General features: G+C 48.4%; 9 protein-coding genes across 9 annotated transcripts; 7 read left to right on the top strand and 2 right to left on the bottom strand.

The window, feature by feature from the left end:
- Nucleotides 1-1306: 1306 nt before the first annotated feature.
- Nucleotides 1307-2398, top strand: CNBK1300 (hypothetical protein; the record flags this gene model as incomplete). Its single annotated transcript, XM_767663.1, has 4 exons — nt 1307-1477; nt 1538-1624; nt 1676-2041; nt 2093-2398. 4 exons carry the CDS (start codon nt 1307-1309, stop codon nt 2396-2398), a joined length of 930 nt encoding a protein of 309 aa, XP_772756.1.
- A 1100-nt stretch (nt 2399-3498) lies between these two features.
- CNBK1310 (hypothetical protein) lies at nt 3499-5739 on the top strand (the record flags this gene model as incomplete). Its single annotated transcript, XM_767664.1, has 7 exons — nt 3499-4135; nt 4181-4265; nt 4313-4395; nt 4458-5046; nt 5096-5336; nt 5384-5518; nt 5575-5739. 7 exons carry the CDS (start codon nt 3499-3501, stop codon nt 5737-5739), a joined length of 1935 nt encoding a protein of 644 aa, XP_772757.1.
- A 233-nt stretch (nt 5740-5972) lies between these two features.
- Nucleotides 5973-6741, bottom strand: CNBK1320 (hypothetical protein; the record flags this gene model as incomplete). Its single annotated transcript, XM_767665.1, has 2 exons — nt 5973-6428; nt 6511-6741. 2 exons carry the CDS (start codon nt 6739-6741, stop codon nt 5973-5975), a joined length of 687 nt encoding a protein of 228 aa, XP_772758.1.
- Nucleotides 6742-7089: 348 nt separating this feature from the next.
- CNBK1330 (hypothetical protein) lies at nt 7090-8810 on the top strand (the record flags this gene model as incomplete). The annotated part of the gene is made up of 4 exons (XM_767666.1): nt 7090-7551; nt 7698-7731; nt 7789-7829; nt 7890-8810. 4 exons carry the CDS (start codon nt 7090-7092, stop codon nt 8808-8810), a joined length of 1458 nt encoding a protein of 485 aa, XP_772759.1.
- A 382-nt stretch (nt 8811-9192) lies between these two features.
- On the top strand, nt 9193-11317 carry CNBK1340 (hypothetical protein; the record flags this gene model as incomplete). Its single annotated transcript, XM_767667.1, has 12 exons — nt 9193-9429; nt 9482-9546; nt 9598-9692; nt 9744-9862; nt 9914-9976; nt 10028-10081; nt 10138-10321; nt 10373-10401; nt 10449-10520; nt 10570-10947; nt 10999-11160; nt 11213-11317. The coding sequence occupies 12 exons, from the start codon at nt 9193-9195 to the stop codon at nt 11315-11317; spliced, it is 1563 nt and encodes a 520-aa protein (XP_772760.1).
- A 328-nt stretch (nt 11318-11645) lies between these two features.
- Nucleotides 11646-13057, top strand: CNBK1350 (hypothetical protein; the record flags this gene model as incomplete). The annotated part of the gene is made up of 6 exons (XM_767668.1): nt 11646-11711; nt 11783-11901; nt 11958-12252; nt 12309-12623; nt 12686-12768; nt 12832-13057. The coding sequence occupies 6 exons, from the start codon at nt 11646-11648 to the stop codon at nt 13055-13057; spliced, it is 1104 nt and encodes a 367-aa protein (XP_772761.1).
- Nucleotides 13058-13157: 100 nt separating this feature from the next.
- On the bottom strand, nt 13158-15156 carry CNBK1360 (hypothetical protein; the record flags this gene model as incomplete). The annotated part of the gene is made up of 8 exons (XM_767669.1): nt 13158-13173; nt 13228-13280; nt 13337-14129; nt 14175-14524; nt 14581-14840; nt 14892-14952; nt 15006-15044; nt 15094-15156. 8 exons carry the CDS (start codon nt 15154-15156, stop codon nt 13158-13160), a joined length of 1635 nt encoding a protein of 544 aa, XP_772762.1.
- A 217-nt stretch (nt 15157-15373) lies between these two features.
- CNBK1370 (hypothetical protein) lies at nt 15374-16684 on the top strand (the record flags this gene model as incomplete). Its single annotated transcript, XM_767670.1, has 5 exons — nt 15374-15639; nt 15710-15773; nt 15823-15938; nt 15993-16271; nt 16342-16684. 5 exons carry the CDS (start codon nt 15374-15376, stop codon nt 16682-16684), a joined length of 1068 nt encoding a protein of 355 aa, XP_772763.1.
- Nucleotides 16685-16941: 257 nt separating this feature from the next.
- On the top strand, nt 16942-19818 carry CNBK1380 (hypothetical protein; the record flags this gene model as incomplete). The annotated part of the gene is made up of 6 exons (XM_767671.1): nt 16942-17003; nt 17063-17195; nt 17257-18089; nt 18147-18289; nt 18352-18743; nt 18799-19818. 6 exons carry the CDS (start codon nt 16942-16944, stop codon nt 19816-19818), a joined length of 2583 nt encoding a protein of 860 aa, XP_772764.1.
- Nucleotides 19819-19863: the final 45 nt, after the last annotated feature.

Raw genomic sequence — 19863 nt, forward strand, 5'->3', positions numbered from 1 at the left:
GGCATATGTTGCGCTATGTGCGCGCATGAAAGGACGCTAATATGATTCTCAGTTCATGAAACACATTTGCTGCGGGCGGAGAGCCGAGCTCCGACCTACGCATACCTACCCATAGCGGATGGTGCTAATGGACAACGGTCATTTCATTGGTGAAGAAGGAGACGGAAAAGAAGGCGATGAAGCACTGGACAGGTCTGTGTTCAGTGTGAGTCCCTCCCCATCCTTTCGTGGCGATTTGTGCTCGCAAGTTCTTAAGATGGAACACACGTCTTCTGTAAGATTGGAGGACGAGGGCGAAGAGAGTATACATCGACGATTAAGTACTTCTCCATGGTCATCCAAGGTACAATCCATTTCGGACATCTGTTCGCCTCTTTTTCATGCTTCGTGGCGTAGACCGACCATGCCTTGGAGGTATTTATCAGCGAGTGACATGTAAGTTTTACTAATCAATTGTCAATGAAGAACACTCAGTGCACCGTCTTCTACTCACGTTCGAGGGTCCGATATATCAAGGCCGTCCTTCCTCTAATAACGCATGCACCTTTAGGAAACACCGTGCTGGCCAACGTTTAATTGTTAGATGGTCCAAAGGATCGGTGGCGCACATACGCTCTTGTTTTTCCCGCCGAGGGTCCTTTCCGCAAGGCGAGTGGTCGCCCAATTGTTTCGAGTCGAGATGGCATCGCTCCATTGCTCTAATATGAGTCCTTGCTCCTCCTATTCTTGCCCGGTCCTTCAACAGCTGCTCCACCCGTTAGCCGACCGGTTCTTATCGCGCTTTTACACTCGGAAAGATGTAAGAAAAGCCTTTTTTAATGTTATCGGTGCAAGAAGATGGCACTGCCCCCTTTTAGTGTAGTCGGTTGTTGGGTATGCAGACAGCGAGATATATATAACGCGAGGTTATCAGCCACTTATCAAACAGAACAACATCAGACAAACAACTGGGCGCCGATTATATATCACAGATCTTCTTCACACTCGATCACTGTCTACTTACGCTAATAGCGTTTGCCGCTGGGTCACGACTGACGACGTCGACATTGTGAGGTGAGTAGAGTCGCGCCAAATGTCGATCGTGTCTATAAACTGCGATGGACAGTGGGGTTACATCGCATGACTGGCAAGTTGCCATCGCACGGTCTGCCATCCTGATTACTTTACCTCACTGTCATAACTCACCACCCCAATTCTATGCCCTATTTGACTGGTACACGTACCTACCCACTTACATGGTTAGAAGTCATTTTATGCTTTACCAGCTCCCTCTCAAGATCTAATCTAATCTGCTGTACTGCATTAAATGCGGCGATCCCATACCAAGTGCAAGACTCTGTCAAACTCAGACCCATCCGCGGATTACAACCCCAAAGCTCGTGGCCGTAAGGCTGCGACGAGTGGTAGTAAGAATCGCGCGACTAAGAAGAGAAGAGCACTCAGACCTGGAGTATGCCATAACTGTGGATGTACTGAGGTAAGTCACCCATACAACGAGAGTATCGGCGTCAGTACTGAAAGCTGACGATTTTGCCAGGCTGAGACAACGCTATGGAGGAGTAATCCCGATCGTCTAGGGAAGGGTGATAGAACATCAATGTTATGTAACGCGTGCGGGCTCTGGGTACGTTTGCTTTCCGTGCATCTTTGTTAACGAGACTGATCGCTCGTACAGAGGGCTGAACACGGTTTCAATAGACCAAAGGATTACCAAGGAAGGAGCAAAGCTGCTCAATTATTTTCAGCCAATACTTGCCAATCCTCTCCGTTTACCTCCCTGGTCTCTTTTAACCAGCCGGAACTTCCTCTTGAAATTCCTAGCAATAAGAAGCGCAAGGGAAGTTCTTTTACCTCAACTACTAGTACAACATCTTCTTCATGGTCCTCTGACTCTTACAATGACTCGTCGATCGTCGTTACCGCAAGTACTAATGACCGCAAGGCTGAGGGAAATAGGGAAGGGTCGGGTGATGAGCGGATAAACCCTGATGACACAATGGAGGTCCTATATGCCGCTATGGGCTTAGTTTACCTAGCCAATGTGAGTGTGTCGTACCGCATCTTTCCTGGGCGATCACTTACCGCAATCCAGAAATTGCCTTTCGACAGACTCCACACCATCACCCAAAGAGACGGTGCCTACCTCGTTGTAGCCCCAGATGCTGTGGGCTCCGAGCCTCAGATATATCAGCTTCACCCAGGTAGCCTTGCGCTTTACCCGTATGAAGTGTTGGAGGAAGTGGATAGGGATGAACTGGGATCAGATACCATGATCAACTCTCCTGAGTTTGTAATGGAAAGGGAAAGTAAGAAGAAGATTTTGCCTTCAACAAGGGTCACTGAGAACAAGTTGTTTGCTAGAGAGAGACCATTTCGACCTTGGATAGATTCATTCTAGGACGATAAGATTGACTAGGTTGTAAGTGGGCGAATTTTGGGCCTTCTCCGAATATAGTATATTTTCATAAGGTCAATATTTCATTACCCAGAAATCCAAAATTGTTGTTAATTACCTTCTCAGTTGATACAATCACGATGCATTACTGTACAATGATTTAAGCAATGTGCGCACTGCTAATCGCGAGTCGTGGAATATGGTAAATAAGTTGGTAAGTAGGATTTGCATGCGTAGTAGGAACTGTCGGACATTTGTCAGTAAAGAGATTAATCAAACAAAGGCTGGAGAGTCGAGAAGGGAAAGAAAGGATTACGCCCAGTGATGGGAAAGTTTCATACATCTGGGAGAGACATAATGTAATTACTTTTACGTGAAGACTAGAAGGGAGTGGGCAAAACAATTCGAAGAAACAACGAACAGGGGCCCTACTACGTACTATACATATATAGGGGGAAGAATGAGAATGACACCACCTCAAAAGTATCAAAATTGTGAGCCAGTATCTAAGGCACTGGTGGATAGACAAGGCAACATATGGGCGTTTGGATCTCCTTGAGATCTTTTCGTCGTAGCAATTGGTATTTCTTGCTATTTGCATTTGAGTAGATTTTTTGTAATTTCCCTCTCAACATCATGCGCCCATAAAACACTTTTGAAAGTGTGAAAACAGATATTTTCATCTTAAAAATCTCCCGTTCTGACAAGCAGATAACCTTGGAGGTAGAGGAAGTGGTAAGCAGTAGCTATGTATTTTATATGATGCTCATGGAATGGAGAACATTTATGATTTCGATACTAATAATAAATAATGTTGATTGACTGCCCTATTAGCGGGATCAAAATGCTCTAATCACCTTTTATTGTATTTTTATTACACAATCTTAATATGGGTGGCGAGTGGCCGCTCGTCTCTCGGCTGTCGGCCCTTCGTTGTTTGTTGAGCTTCGTTGTTTTTGTTGACAACTCGAGCATTTCACTCTTCCACATTTCTGCTCTTCCATTCGGAAAGGCTAGTAACTGGTGTAAGGTACTTTGCTGCTCCACGAAAAACCATAGTGATTTCAATTCACTAAAAAAGGCGCCAGACACCACCATCAATCATGTTCTCTTTTTTCGGCGACGAGTCCAAGTTACCAGCTTCGACCGTCATGGTCAGCCGCATGACCGTCAAAAAGCAAGCTGCTGCCCGGCAGCAGTCTTCAGGACCTATGGCAGGGCCCTCGAAACCATCGAATGTAACTCCCAAGCACTCGCATGGTTCTCTTAAAGGGACACCGAGGTCAGCGTCAGAAAAAGGGACACCGAAGCAAGGACCAAGCTCATCCTCAAAAAGTACTTCAAAAGTCAAGCAAGAGGAGCGTATCAGGCCGTCGACCATACCTCGTACTCCTGCATCCTCATCTAGTCCTGGAAGACTGAAGAGAAAAACGCCGAAAGTCCAAGTAGTCGAGTCTGAGTCCTCAAGTGGATCAGAATCAAGCGATGATGCCCTTGATTCCAAACCCAAACGACCAAAAGTTACCCGAAAAGAGACAGGAATTGACATGACGCCTCTGCCTGGAGAACAAGTTGTGGGCCGAAGGGTATTTTGTTGGGATAAGGTGGATATGCGAGGTGAATGGGGAAGGGGCTGGGCGGGTTTTGTGGGGTGCGATGAAGTTGTTAGAGGAAATGTGCAAGGATGGGCGAACGGAGGAGGTGGAGATGGGAGCAAGAATTTGGGGAAGTACAGAGCTTGTGAGTATTTGAGCGGATATATGGACAATGCTAACCGTCGATCAGTCTTTCCCCAAGAAGGCTTTGATAGGGATGGGGACTTTCTACCATCAGTGGAAGTACTTTACCCCGCGAAAGGATGCCGAGAAAAGTGAGTCTTCTGGCTGCAGACCTTTGATCATACTAACTTCTTGGAAGATTTGTCCTTATGGTGCCCTCATCGGACAGGGAGTTTAATCCCATAGGCGAGCTTCGTAATACTTTAAGATTAATACTTGAACGTGAGTTTCATCTACAATCTTCGTATTCTTCGTCTCTGGAGAGTTGGTAACACTTCCTCTAGATTACATACCTCCATCCCACCGTCATATATTCGGGAATCTGGCGGAGTCATTGGACATTTCCAATCCACTCTCGTCTTTGCCATCACGTATGACAACCCCTCTTCCTAACTCACTCGTGACACCACCACCCGATCCTGCCTCCCCTTCCCCGGCCTTTGCCTTCGAAATTTCCGCCACTTCTACCCCTGCGCCATCCACCGAAAGACAAGAAACAATCGCAGACTTGATACGGAAATCTCTTGCCCCTAATCGTCGAGATGGTCCCTTATTCGTGACCGCCATCGAACGGTACAATTCGGCTATGCAGGCTATACAAGAGGATGGGACGTTGCAACAATGGTTAGATGAGGGTATGAATGGTGGGAAAGGAATCAAAGTCAGAGAATGGGCTGCATTAGTTGACTTCGTGCATGATCAAGCCTATTCCAGGGTTGTAGGTGGATATAGTCATGAGTTGGAGCATCATCCCAAGCATCCCGAAGAGGTGTCAAAGGCCATCAGCGGGAAGGAAGATGCTTATGGAGAATTGAGGCACGCGTTTATGAGCAAGATCATAGAACAAACAAAGCTAGGACCTGACTCTGTATTGTGAGCCATTTAACGCTAAAGTCATATGATTTGAGCTTATCATTCGCAGCGTCGATCTTGGTAGTGGTGTTGGCAACTGCGTACTTCAAGCATCTCTTCAAGCAGGTTCCAGAAGCTATGGTTTCGAACTTCTACCCGTTCCGGCTCACTGTGCTCGTCTACAAGTGCGGGAGGTACAGAGGAGATGGGCTATGTGGGCATTGAAAGGAAATCTGGATGTGGAAGTGCACGAGGGAGACTTTAGGGTTCACAAGGAGGTTGGCCGAAGACTAAGGGAAGCCGATGTTGTGGTGAGTGTTGGGTGCCTTAATCCAAAGTCAAACTGATCATTCGGCAGCTGGTCAACAACGAAGTGTTTCCGTCATCATTGAATATGGACCTTGCGGATATGTTCCTCGATTTAAAGGAGGGTGCAAAGATTGTCAGTCTCAAGCCCTTTGTGCCAGAAGGTTTCAGAATGAATGAAAGTAACGTTAGTATCACTGAATCCCTGTTATCACTTGATCTTTCTTGCTGACAAACGCATAGTGCGACTCTTTCGCCGCTATCCTCCGCTCTACCCAGCACGACTACTACCGAGACTGGGTGTCATGGAAAGGCGAGTGGGGCAACTATTATGTGGCTGTCATTGATCGATCGAGGAGGATCAAGTTCGAAGAAAGTATGACGGGAAGGGCGTCTAGAAGACGCTGATCGAGCTTGTGAGATATCTGCTGTTGGATGTATGTAGTTGTACTGTCTTAGACCAAGCCTCGAGCTATAGTACCTCGAGCTATAGTATGTATGACCTGTTGAGGGGTGGATGCATATGCTACTATTGCTATCATAACCTTAAGATATCTACTCTACATTCCATTACTACACCTGGCGGCTAGAACGCCTGAATAACATTGTCGATGCCGTTTTCTACCCATCTGTATTCCTTTTTACTCCGAAGCAACGACACCGACCTGCGCTGGCCTCAAAACCCTAGAACCAATCGTCCAACCTTCTTTGCTTACGTCAAAAATTTCGTTAGGGCCATGAGGCTCCCCGTTCTCCTTTTTGGGAGCAACCGCTTGAGGAACAGTGAACAAAGCCTCATGCACGTTGGGATCAAACTGTTCGCCCTTCAAGTTTTCGAGCTTCTTCACACCGTGTGACTCAAAAGTTTTGAGAAGAGCCTTGTGGGTAAGTTCAACACCAGTGTGAAGGGATTGGAGGTCTTTGTTCTCGGCGGGAATGGGTTGAGGGACGTGTTTGAGAGCAGTAGAGAGAACATCAGCTGTGTCGAGGAGAGCGCGGGCGAAAGAGGAGATGGCGAATTCAGAAGCCTTGGCCTTCTCCTCGGCGGTCCTTCGAATGGCGGTCTGGACGTCTGCACGGAGGTATTGCATCTCTTTCTACATTGCCGGTAAAGTCAGTTATACAAATCATGACTAAGACCCCGCACGCTGCGGTAAGGCGGAGAAAATGATGACTAACTGTCAACTCCTTGACCTTCTCCTCAAACTCAGCAGCCTTTTTGTCTGACTCAGCCTTGGCGGCCTCGAGATCAGCTATCCGCTTGTCCTCCTTCTCGTGGAACTCCTTCTCTTCGCTGTAAGCTCGCGCTTGAAGCTGAGGGGCAAAAGTTCGGGCGGCAGGAAGAGCAGGTCGAAGGGGGACTCTGCGGGTGAAGGATCGAACAGCGGTAGTGAGTGATCTGGGGTTCATTTTAAAATGCTCTGGTTTGTGTTTGCTTTGGTGACAGGCTGTGGAAAGAGATGGATGAATACCGTCTGCTCGAAAAAACCGACCGAGTAGGTGGGATGTGTTAATAAAACATAATCTTAAATATACCTTAATTACGGCAGGGAATCGCATCTCCACTTCAGACAGAGCGCCCATACTCAGCAATAACAAAAACACAACCCATACATACCCACAAATAGCCCGGAAATACTCTCCTAGGCAGTATACACGCCATACAGGGACACCGTCACCCTTGGCCTCGCCTGTCGCTGAAGAAAAAGCGAAAAACTATCTAAGAATCGCGCAAACAACCAAGTCTCATTTACTATCATGTCCTCAAAGACACCCGAGGTCGCCGCATTCGACACGCCAGAACACCAGCCAGAGCAGCAGCCAGCTCAAGGAAATGGCCAGCCCATGATAGATCCATCTCTCATGGAGATAGCAACACAATCTGCTGTTGCTGGACAGCAATCTCCCAAAGTAGATGCTGCTCCTTCCCACCAAGAGGCACCAGAGACCCACGATGAACGTCTCCATACCGCATCGGCCGATGACCGCGATTTCCTTTTTTCTGAACCACACACTCTGGGTATCACAGAAAGTATCGCACAGGCTCCAGACCCAAAGCCTGGAGACTTCATGCCGCCACGGCTTGGGGAGGATGAGGGTATTGATCTCGAGGCGTTGGAGAGTCAGGTGGATGATGATATGCCGGGAAGTCCCACTGCGAAGTTGATGAGAGCCATCGCACCTCCCCTTGCTTTGCAATCCCAGCCAATTTGGCCTGCTGTGAGTCTTGTTTTAGTCAAAATCTCGATTGCACAACTTGCATCCACCCATCTCGCGAAGTGCCACATTCCAACTGCCACATCCAAGTGCCACACCCAGAGATTAGATATGGATTTGATGCTGACCATCTCCTTTGCCGATGATAGCCTCCGCCAAACTCGAGTGTCAATCTGTTTATTGGTAAGTTTTACGTCACTTTTCAAGATGGATGCATGGATGGATGCTAACTGCGTGTAGGACGTGCATTGCTATCAAATGGTAACGACAACTGGCCATTGGTTCGTTATCGCACGATTCTCGCTTTTAAAAATTGTCATACGTACTGACGACCACATCAGAAACCTAATGACATTGTCAACTGGATCCGCAAGCACTATCCCTCTGAATGGGACGGCGACGAAGGCCGATGCTCGGCCCATCGAGTCCGCACGTACCTCGCCCGAAAAGGCGCAGACATGTACTACGAGAAACTCAATCAGGGTTGCATTGCCGGTTGGCGTATCCGACAAAATCACCTTTGGCGTTTTGAGAATGGCGGCTTCCAGGGTCGAGGAATGAAGCAAGAAGAGGCGATTGCGAATGCTCAGAAGGAAAGCGAGGCGATTGCGACGGCGGCGAGAAAGGCAGCTGCAGCGGAAGCCTTGGCGGCAGGACACCCCAATGTCAAGGTTTCCATGAGTCAGCCAGGAGTGAGCGATGGTATGCCATCGTTGAAGAGACCTAGAGTGAAGCAATCTTTGAGAAGAAGACCGATCAAGACTCGGGACTTGCCGGCGCATTTGGGCATGGATGCGTTGGGTCATCCCGATCAATATGCGTTCGATCCTTCGCCTCACCATCACGATGTGCATGAGCCCCAGACCCTTTACTCCACCCTCGACCAGGCTACCGCCGGTCCTTCTACTTCTACATCCAATTCATCTCACGCTCAACATACACCTACCGACCACGAACACGCTCTCCAACAGCTGCATGAGCAGCACCAGGCTGAACACCACCATGAACACCATGACCATCATACCGACACTCTCTCTTTCGAGGGCCTCACGTCCGGCAATGAAAGCTCTGTTGACATCAACATGGTCCAACAAGCAATGCAGGCTGCGGCAGGCCAGATGGACGATTTGGAAATGGGTATGCAGTTGCCGATTGAGATGCAGATGCATTCTACGGAGCATGACGATGATGTCGAGCAGAGGGAGTACGACTTTGGACCAGGAGCATTTGGGACTGGGCAAGGGTATACTTATAATGGGTAGTTGTAATTGTAGATTGGTATTTCTTCTAGGTCCTATGTGTTTCGCGTCTACGATATGTTACCACCATGTTTTAGTGACCCATTATTTGTCGTTCTCCACATCGTGGCTCTCCTTGAGCCACAGGGAATCCATATCATAACTAGCAGATGCAAGCTCTCCCCGTTTTATGGAACTACGGGATACATCTTCCCCACAAACGATTATTGAGGATTGAGAACTTTGTGGCCGTCGGGGTTATCCGATGACTCATGGCCATTCTCTCGTGCCATCGATCAATAGATCCATTTCGTCCCTTTTCTCACTTCCCTTTCCCATCCACTTTCCGTAACATATCCACTTTCTGCATATACCCACTCTCGGTATATATCCACTTTCTGTATATATGTTCTACGCCATGCGAACATTAGCATCTCTTGCCATCCTTCCGTTGGTACTTTCACTTCAGCTCCCACACTTCCCCACTCCTCAAGACACGCTCGAGCTCGCTGAGTCATTCATCCGCTCTGGTCATGCGCATGCGGGTGATCATGCCGCCGAGGTGGAGATGGTGCATGCCAATGACATGCGATTGAGCACCATTGGGGATGAACATGTTATTCTCACCCACAAGAAATACCCCGTGGGTCGTGGCCTTTACGAGGATGGCCCGGGTACAAGCTGATACGAAATAGAACCATAAAGTGAGGATCAAGTCTACCACAGGATGGTGTGACCCCGACGTCAAATCATACTCTGGGTGAGCAAAACAATGAATTCTAAAGTATTCTTTATATCTAACACTTTCCAGATTCCTTGATGTTGGCTATGGCAAGAACCTCTTCTTCTACTTTTTTGAATCTCGTTCCAAACCTTCTGAGGACCCTATTGTCATGTGGATTAATGGTAAGGGTGATATTTCGTTCGTACTTTTAAAATTTGCTGATCCAGCCACAGGCGGACCTGGATGCAGCTCTTCCCTCGGTATGCTCATGGAACTTGGGCCTTGCTCAGTTAAAGATGACCCCAAGGGAGTGAACGACACGGCACGCAACCCTTACGCCTGGAACGAGAAGGTGAATCAAGCATCACGCAAACCTTGGAATGAGTGATTTATGAATTTGCAGGCCAACGTTTTTTTCTTGGATGAGCCTATTGGTGTGGGATTCAGCCATGCCGATAATGGCCAGGTAAGTTTAGCGGCTTAGTCAAAGAACAACATGCTCATGGTTTCCCTTTAGACTGTGAGCACCACCGAAGAAGCCGCAATTGATGTCCAAGCCTTTATTTCCATTGTACGACCTTCCCCCCCCCCCTTATGGATTGAACGACACTGACTGATAGGTTACAGTTCTTTGAGACTTTCAAGGAATTTGAGGGCCGAGCCTTCCATATGGCTGGCGAATCTTACGGCGGTCGATACCTCCCTGTCTTTGCTAGTGCTGTGGTGGACGGGAACAAACAACTCATCAAGGACGGCAAGACTCCTATCAACTTGAATAGTGTTATGATTGGAAATGGTGTCACCGATTACTGTGAGTCCTAATTTTGGAGTCGCCGGAAATTGCTGATCTCGTTGTGTATAGTCACCACAACCGAATCATACTTCCCTTTCGTCAGTAACCATATCATTAATACCGGCTCCCAGCTAATATCTTATAGCAATGTACCGTCCATGGTGATCTCACTGAACCTGTGCAGAGTATTGGAGCCTGCGTTGCCATGGCCGAAGCTGTAAATCAAACTTTCCCGGACCGTTAACTCTGCTAACTGCTCCACTCAGGTTCCCAAGTGTCACAAACTTGCCAAGAAGGGATGCCTCGAAACTCACGACTATACTACCTGTTCCATGGCCATCAACTACTGTGAAGAAGTCCTTGGCGAAACCTTCCTCTCCGCGGGCGTCAATCCTTACGACGTGACCATGCCCTGTACCGTCGAAGAGCTAGCTGACTCTCTCTGTTACCCTGTGACCAAGAAGATTGGCACGTACCTTGACTTGCCTGACGTTAGGCATACTCTCGGTGTTGAAAAGCTTAGGAGCAACTGGTCAAGCTGTGATGGACCTGTGTTCACCAGGTTCACTCAGAGCTTGGACAACACTGGCAAAACATGGCTGTACGTTGCTGGTCTTCTCGAGCGAGGTGTCAGGGTCCTGAACGTACGTTTCGTTTCGCTACCGACCCTTGTTATAAAGCTGATAATTAGATAGTATGTGGGTATGCTTGACTTTATCTGCAACCATGTTGCCAATGAGCTCTGGATGGAGCGACTTGAGTGGTCCGGGAAGGAAGGGTACAACGCCGCCCAGTTCAGTGACTGGGTCGTCGATGGACACCGCGCGGGAGAGTTCAAGACCTACGGCAACCTGACCGTGAGTTTAATGAATTGATTGACAAATGGGCAGAGATTGATGAACGAAATAGATGCTCAAGATCAGGGGTGCCGGACACATGGTGCCATACGATAAGCCCAAGGAGGCGTTGTCTATGGTCACTTCTTGGTTGGACGCCGCAGCTCTTGACCAGTAGATAATATGAGGCCTCCAGGCATAGACAATCGCCGGAATCAGGGACGAGGAAGAGACATCTTGCATAGCATAGAAATTGATACGTTTATATGCACAGAATGATCTTGTATGGGTTTGCGCGACGCCCCTAAATTTGAGACAGACACTGGCAGACGCCGGCGACTGACGACGATGAACGACGGAGGATGCTCGGAGGATGTTCGGTGATTAGCCGGACCGGAAGAAGCCGAAGCCGAAGTGGGAAGTGTATAAATATGAGCAAAGTACACACAGTTGGACAATGGGAAAGTCAGAACACATCTTACGTAGATCTCTTCTGCATATACGGCATGTCCCAAAACAAGATACTCCGTGTCGCTGTTGTCGGCTGTGGTGAAGTCGCGCAAATCGTACATGTCAGTCCATTCCGTTTGAGCATTCGCCAATCCGATCGACGGATTGATAGAAGCCCTTTTTCTAAAAGTAGATTCCCAATCTCGTGCTAGCCTCCGACAAGTACAAGCTCACTGCTCTTTGTGATGTCTCTGTCAAATCGGTTGAGCTGTGTGGTTCTCGTTTCGGAGTCAGAAACCTCTTCACCTCTGTGTATGTCCCCCTCACATTATGATGATACCTAGAGCTAGCTTACGATAGCGATACAGCACAGAGATGCTCGCTTCTTCCGTCCCCATCGACCTCGTCTTTGTCTTGACAGCTGACCAGTTCCACGCCGACAACATTATCGAATGCGCCGATGCCGGTAAACACGTCATGATCGAGAAACCTATGGCCCAGACGCTTGCAGAGTACGATGCGGTGGAAGAAGCGAGGGTGAGGAACGGGGTGGTTGTATTTGTGGGTTACATGAGGAGGTATGCTCCGGCATTGGAGAGGTTGAAAGAAGAGATCAAGGGGAAGACGGTTAAGTATGTGAGGGTCCGGGATATCATTGGGAATGTAGGTACTTTGTGTTTGCCTGTGACAGACTGTGGCTCAAAAAAGGAAACTTTCAGAACAGCTACTTTACTTCCCAATCGGGTATGCATCAGCACTATTACAAGGATTTCCCATCTTCCGCATCATCCGAACTCGTCGCCAGACGTGCTTCCAACCTCAAAGAGAACCTGGGTGCCAAGGCAGATTTGGACCCTCGCAACGCAAACTCCTGGGCCCTCTTGCACAGTCTGGGCAGCCATGATATGTCGGCTATGAGGGATATTATCGGTATGCCGGAAAAGTGTCTCTGTGCGACAAGGAGCGATGATGGGGATTCTTCTTGGTGGTGGACTGCTTTGTTCCAGTACAAGGGATTCAAGGCTTACTACGAGGTGAGTACGACACGAGATTGTTGAGGCCAGCTATAGGAGGGTGTGCTGACAAGGAAGGATAGATGGCCATTGACGAAGTCGCAATTTTTGATGCCCAAATTGAAGTGTACACCAACGACTCTCGTGTCAAGATCCAGTACGATACGTTAGTCCTCACGACTTTTTGCATTTTCATTTCCCACCCCCCCTCTACTGACTTTGTTTCCAGACCATACGTCAAAGGACTTCCTATCAAACTCATTATCCAGCGCCAACTGCCCAACGGCGACTTTTCAGAACAAGTGATTCGACCAACATATGTTGACCCTTACACCCTTGAGCTTGATTTGATTTATGATGCTGTGGCAAACGGGAAGGAGTACAAGACGACGCCATTGGATGCGAAGAATGATACAATCTTGGCCAAGATGATCATGGAAGCTTTGGTGGACTGATGATGGATTGATGGAGGGTTATTGTGAATTAGCAAAGCCAAAAAGCCGAGTCTGTATCTATGCATCCAAAAACCTAAAAAGAGAAATATATTCTAACAACTTAGAGCCATTCAACACTATATTGTCTATTAGCTTGGGATTCTTCGACAAATATATAGAAATGCACTCACGTTCCAGGAGGCTTGGAAGTAATGTCGTAGACGACCCTGTTAACACCCTTGACCTGTACGATATGTCAGCTCTGTGCTCCACGACAACATCCAAGCAGGTCCACCTCACCTCGTTGGTAATTCTAGAGGAGATCCTCTTCAAGACTTGCGGGGGGAACACAAACCAGTCGGCAGTCATAAAGTCTTCTGTAGAGACGGCCCTGACAGCAACAACCTGGTCATATGTCCTCGCGTCACCAGCAACACCAACAGCCTTGACAGGCAAGAGGGCAACAAAGGCCTGAGAGATTTGGTCGTACAAACCAGCAGCACGAACTTCCTCAATGTAAATGTCGTCGGCGTGCTGGAGGATGGCGATTTGCTCGCGGGTGACTTCACCGAGAATTCGAATAGCGAGACCAGGACCGGGGAAAGGGTGTCGGCCGACAAGATGCTCGGGGATGTTTAGGAGACGACCAAGGGCACGTACTTCGTCCTTAAAGAGCTCTCGAAGAGGCTCGATCAACTTCAACTTCATGTCCTCCAGCAATCCACCGACGTTGTGGTGAGTCTTGATGGTAGCACTGGGGCCCTTGAAAGAGATACTTTCGATAACGTCGGGGTACAAGGTACCTTGGAGCAACCACTCGATTTTGCCTTTGGCCTCACCGCCCTTCTCGGCAAGCTCTTTCTCAGCGGCAGCCTCAAGCTTGGCAGCCTCGGCCTCAAAGACCTCAATAAAGGTGTTACCGATGATCTTTCGCTTACGCTCGGGGTCCTCGACACCCTTAAGACGAGCAAGGAAGAGTTCGGAAGCGTCAACAACGGTGAGATTGACGCCGAGGTCAACGGTAAGCATCTTGTGGACTTTCTTGGCCTCATCCTTTCGGAGGACACCATTGTCGACCATGATAGCGTGGAATCTAATTCACGAGTCAGATATGACTGATATGGGTAAAGGGACTCACCGGTCACCGATGGCCTCGTGCATCAACTTGGCGGCGACAGTAGAGTCGACACCACCGCTGACGGCACCGATAACCTGACCCTTCTCACCACAGATTTGCCTAATCCTAGCAATCTCCTTGGGGATAAAGCTCTCCATGCTCCAGCCGTCCCTGACACTACAGATGTTCTTCACAAATGCAGCAATGACCTCTTTACCCTTGGGGGAGTGAGAAACTTCAGGGTGGAACTGGACACCGTAAATAGGCTTGGATTCGTGGGCGACGGAAGTGTAAGGGGAGGTAGGGGTGGAAGCGATGGTGACAAAGTTGGGGGGGAGGGAGGTAAGTTGGTCACCGTGAGACATCCAGACCTGACCGTTTATTGTCAACACACTGTGGTCTGGCGGACCTACAGGCCAAAACTCACTTGCAAGCCACCGTCTGCTTCCATCTCAATACCCTCGAACAATGCATCCTGTTCCTTCTTGCCAGTCTTGACGACCTCGATCTTGGCGTAACCGTACTCCCTGTGGGTGTGAGCATCGACGCTGCCTCCGTGAACACGGGCAATCTCCTGGAGACCATAGCAGATACCGAGGATGGGGACACCGAGAGTGAAGACTTCAGGGTCGACGTGGGGAGCGTCCGGGGCGTAAACAGAGTAAGGGGAGCCGGAAAGGATGACACCTGATACATATGGTCAATGATAAATCAATGAATGCGTGATGCTAAATTCACCCTTGGGCTTCCAGGACAAGTCGGAGACCTTTTGCGTGCAAGGCAACATCTCACAGTACACCTATATTGATCTGTTTGAGCTTATCGCTGAATTTCAGAAATAGCGATACTCACATTGAGCTCTCGGCATCGTCGAGTGATCAAGTGGGAGTACTGAGGCATTGTCAGCTGTAAGAAAGTGGTTCAAGTTTTGTGTACGAACCTGGGATCCAAAATCCAAGATGAGAATGGTGTCGTACAAGCTATGGATCTCCTCTGTTGCCATTTTATACGTGGTTGTGAATGTTGTAGATTGTGGAAAGAGGATATAATTGTTGCTTGACAAAAAAATAATCGGCAGCGCCTGAAAAAAAAAGGAAAATTATAGATTTCTTTTGGTCCCGGAGTCAGGCTCGAGAGTACTGTTTCTGGCACTGCATTTCTTGTTTATCATCAGTAATGACCCCAGAATGCCATAATATGCGTGCATTACAATAGGCACAATGCGTATATCCATCGTACTATTAGGAGGTAGCCAGACAGAACTCAGTGTGCACTCCTGGAACTCTGTCAGGGATGTCAAGGCCAAATATGAGCTCCAGGCAGAAATCCAGGGCAAGCACTCGCTACAACCGGACTTCCAACGGATGTTCTATCAAGGCAGGCAACTTGAAGATCCTTGGCTGCTTTCGGAATGTAATATCCAACACGTCAGTACATTGCATGTTTGTCCAGAATTACATCGAGAGTTGCATTTCAAAGTGGAACTGTACGTGATTAGATACCGACAATTGTTGCGCCATAATAGTTGTCAAAACTGACAAGCTCACTTCTTGTAGCAGGTTGGGAGAAAAACTAGCGGATAGTACTGTCAACGTGATTGCCTGCTTTGATGAAAGGACTGTAAGCGAATTCGAGGCATTATAGCTTTTGCATACTCATGTTATAATAGTTTAAGGCTGTACGACCTCGAATGAACAGAGAAACCGACCCTAACAAATCATGTTCTTTTACCAACATTGTCAAACGGAAAGGAATCGACATGCCCTGGGAACAAGAGTTCGGCCAGTAGGTGTTTCCGGTTAAATGCAAGTGATTTTATCCAATCTCATTTTGCTGTAGCCAACCAACAACAATTCCATCCCGACTTATTGTACCGGTCCCAGCCTCAGCTAGTTCTAGTCAGTCGTCGGCCGCTGCCCGTCTCCCTCGAGCTCCATCCCCTCCTGATATTCCCGCACCAAGAGTTAGTCGAAATAAACCGATAGCACCTTCCCGCTCAGTCCATGCTGTGGCTACAGCTTCACGGCCTCGTCAAAGCAATCGAAAACAGCCTACCGATAAAGAAAAGTCGGCCCTAGTAGTCGCAAAATCCACGACCATCACCTTGCGTGTGCAGAAGTGAGTCGTAGCTAAATAACCAATTGTTAGACCTGTTCTTATCTATCCCCCCTTCTTGTTTTCCCTTTAGCCTGCAATATCAAACGAGCTATTACGATGTGATGGCAGACGATCCGGTTGAGCATTTGAGGGCAAAGATTGCATGGAAAGAGGGCGTGCCTTTGGAAGGTTTGCAGCTGTGTTATGGGCGAAATCTGTTGAAGGATGGACGTCTATTGAAAGATTACAAACTTAGGAAAAATTCCATTGTGAGGATGAACAGGGAAGTAGGCGAGCCGGGCCTTCGTCGAACAAGGGGCCTTGTGATCAACGTCAGCGATGGTCATGACGATGGCGAAGAGGAAGAGGAAGAAGAGGAAAAGGAGCAGAAAGAGGAGGAACGAAGGCGGAAGAGAGCAAGATTTGATACTTGACGGTATTGTATACCGGTATCCATCATGTCTTGTTGTTGCCATGCATTTTTTTTCTTGATGCAGATGATAATAATCAATGTGATTGGGTTTGATTTTGTCTTTACGCGTCATGTAAGGAGGGGTATTCAATTTCAGGGATTGTTGTCGTGGATGTCTCGTTTAAAGCTATGTTATCCTCTCACATCTCTTCGTAAACAATTCCATTCACTTACGGTCATATACCCACCCCAAACGGCAAACCAACAGATGCTCAAGGCATGACCACTGATCAGCTTCACGAACGGGACGTATTCCCACGTCCGTCTCATCACGACATCCAGTCAGTCAGATTCCTTTCATATCATATATATCACTCCTTGAGTACTGACGTCGCCTTAGGTCCACATGGGAGAAACTCTTTTCTGACCCACTCATATCACTCACCAGACTTAAGTCTAGGTCGCTAGATAAAGCTGGTTTAGGGCCAGCTGGGCCTGATGGAGGTGTTATCCTGCGATCTGTTTATTGGAGGGTGGGTCCCGCGCCAATGTCGCCTGATCATGGACTTGTGGCTGATCACACCGCATATCTAGTTCTATCACAGCCTTCTACCACCTCCTACATCCTTAGACCTCTTCCCGCAAGCCCTTGAAGCTTCACGCGAGTCTTACAATGCTCTCAGACGACGATACCTTATCGCGCCTGATGGCCGATGGGCTTCAGACTGTTCCGGGTTCGATGAATCGCTCTCCCCTACCTCCCCAACCCATCGCACTTCCCCTAGGATAGCCTCTCCGGTCCATGGCTCTCCTTTACAACCCAGTGACGGCTGGGACCCGTTATCGTTATCAACATCCTCACCTTGGAAAACTTGGTTCGCTCATACCGAACTTCGAGCGACGATCAGGCAAGATGTCGAGCGTACATTCCCTGACATGCCGTATTTCCAGCTCGAGAGGGTACAGAGGTGCATGACAACGGCATTATTTATCTTTGCTGTGCTCAATCCGGATGTGGGGTACAGACAAGGTATGCACGAGCTCTTTGCTTGTTGTTTTATGGCGGTGGATAGAGATTCTCTGAAGGTGGTAAACAAAGCCGACGGACAGCAGAAAGAGGCTATGATCAAGACTCTAGATAGAAGATATGTGGAGCACGATGCGTTTGAGCTGTTTTTGGCGATCATGAAGAACGCTAAGGCGTTTTACGAGTGGAGAGCAGAGGAAGGACCGATTGTAAGTATCCCGCTACAACCTATCAACCCTATTGACACTTTCGATTGTCAGAGATCTAGAACGGCTACTGCACCCCAAGCGCCTATCATCGTAAGATGTAATAATTTGCATACGTCTCTCTTGAGGCGAATAGATCCCCAGCTTTACGAACGTTTAGAGACCGAAGGGGTAGAGGCGCAAATATGGGCCATGTAGGTCTTTATCTGTACTGTATCGAAACGAGTGGCTAACATATTTACCCTCAACAGTCGATGGATCCGACTCATCTTCACCCGTGAATTACCCTTCAATGTCGCGATGAGATTATGGGATGGAATCTTTGCTGAAGATCCCGGGCTGCAATTACTTGACCATATCTGTATTGCAATGCTCCTGCTCGTGCGAAATGAGTGTGAGTTGGGCTTCAAGCCAGGACAGGCCTCGATCATCTAATAAAGCTGATTTTTAATTTAGTGATCGACGCCGACTATCCCTCTTTGCTCACCAACTTGCTTCATTACCCGGCCCCATCATCCGCATATCCTTTTGAGCCTTTTTTGATACTTGCCCAAGCTCTATTCTTGCGAAGTGACACATCGCCAGCTGCGGGGGTAGAGATAGTCATCCAGAATCAAGACCTTTTAGACGTCAAAGCTGCCCCGAAAAATCAAGAAATGGACGTAAACGGCCCAAGAAGTCACAACTCCAGGTTTGCCGATGGGAGGGGTAATGGGCGCACAATGTCAGGAACGGTGAAAGAGAGGTTACAGAAAGGTGGAATGGGAGGTTTGGCCCAGGGGCTATTTGAAAGAGCACAGGCAGCAGGGCTGGACAAGGCGTTTATATCTACTGTCAATGACTTTAGGGTAAATCCCTTTTTAACAGTTATAGATAAGGTGGCTGGCACTGACTCAACTTTAGAAAAATTTGCCAGACTCCACAACTGCATACTCATACCTTCCCAACCTTCCATTCTCCCCATCTCACTCCCCTGGACCACGTACATCAAGTCCCTTTTCAGCCATTCCTAACTCTGCCTCAGCTCTTCCCTCTCGGTCTTTCTTGTCTCATTCACCCTCCACGACCAATAGCATTCCTCCTTCCCGCCCAGCTCTTCAGTCTCGCTCATCCACTGATAGCCACGCATCTCAAATATCTGTGAAAACGATCAAGGACGCAGAGCGAGAGATGGCAGAGCTGCGATTGGCCATGCTGGGTATGGGCAAAGCAATGAGTGAGTGGTTGGACGTGTTGAATAACCCAGAACAACACCTGGAAAAAAGTGAAAGGGAAAACGCATGGAAGGGTCTGGAAAGAGTCAAGGAGACGTTGATTGATGCGGCAGGGAAAGAAGTGGATGAGATTGTCAAGGAGTGGGGATGGCATGAAGGGTTGGAAGCTTCGAGTAGCCGATCATCTACTCCAGCCCCGTCAATCATGGTCCCGCCTCTTGAAGCTCCAGTCACCGAGCCAGAGCCTAGTCCTGCGACAGTAGTCGCTGCTTCTGGACCATCAAACATAGAATTCGAAGAAGCCACACCCACTCCACTCAGTGTTGCAGTCATGCCCACAACTCCGCGGTTTCTCTCTGCCTCTCGGCACAGCGTATCACCCGCAAGCCAAGATAATTCTTCAGCAACGTCCGGAGGAGAAAAGCGATCATTAACTCAAACGGTACGAGGGGACGGACCTATTTCGGGTTTACCAAGGGTACCTCACACAGCTCCTATCAACTCGGAATCCACCAAGTATCGACCGGAAGAGGCAGGGAGGCCTGCATCAGCTGGCTTAGGTATCATCTCTGTCGACGAGGAAGAGCATTCAAAAGATCAGTTACCCGCCAACGTTGATCCGCTCGCTGGTCTGGGCACAAAGGTGAGGAATAGTCGGAGACAGGCAGGAGCTGGCGTAGATCCGTTGTTGGGGATGGATATCCAGTGACCCAGCAGGATAGAGGAAGTCCGATGAAGATGAGCATTTTGTATC

This window comes from Cryptococcus neoformans, chromosome 11 (genome assembly GCF_000149385.1).
Source record: "Cryptococcus neoformans var. neoformans B-3501A chromosome 11, whole genome shotgun sequence".
NCBI lineage: Eukaryota > Fungi > Basidiomycota > Tremellomycetes > Tremellales > Cryptococcaceae > Cryptococcus > Cryptococcus deneoformans.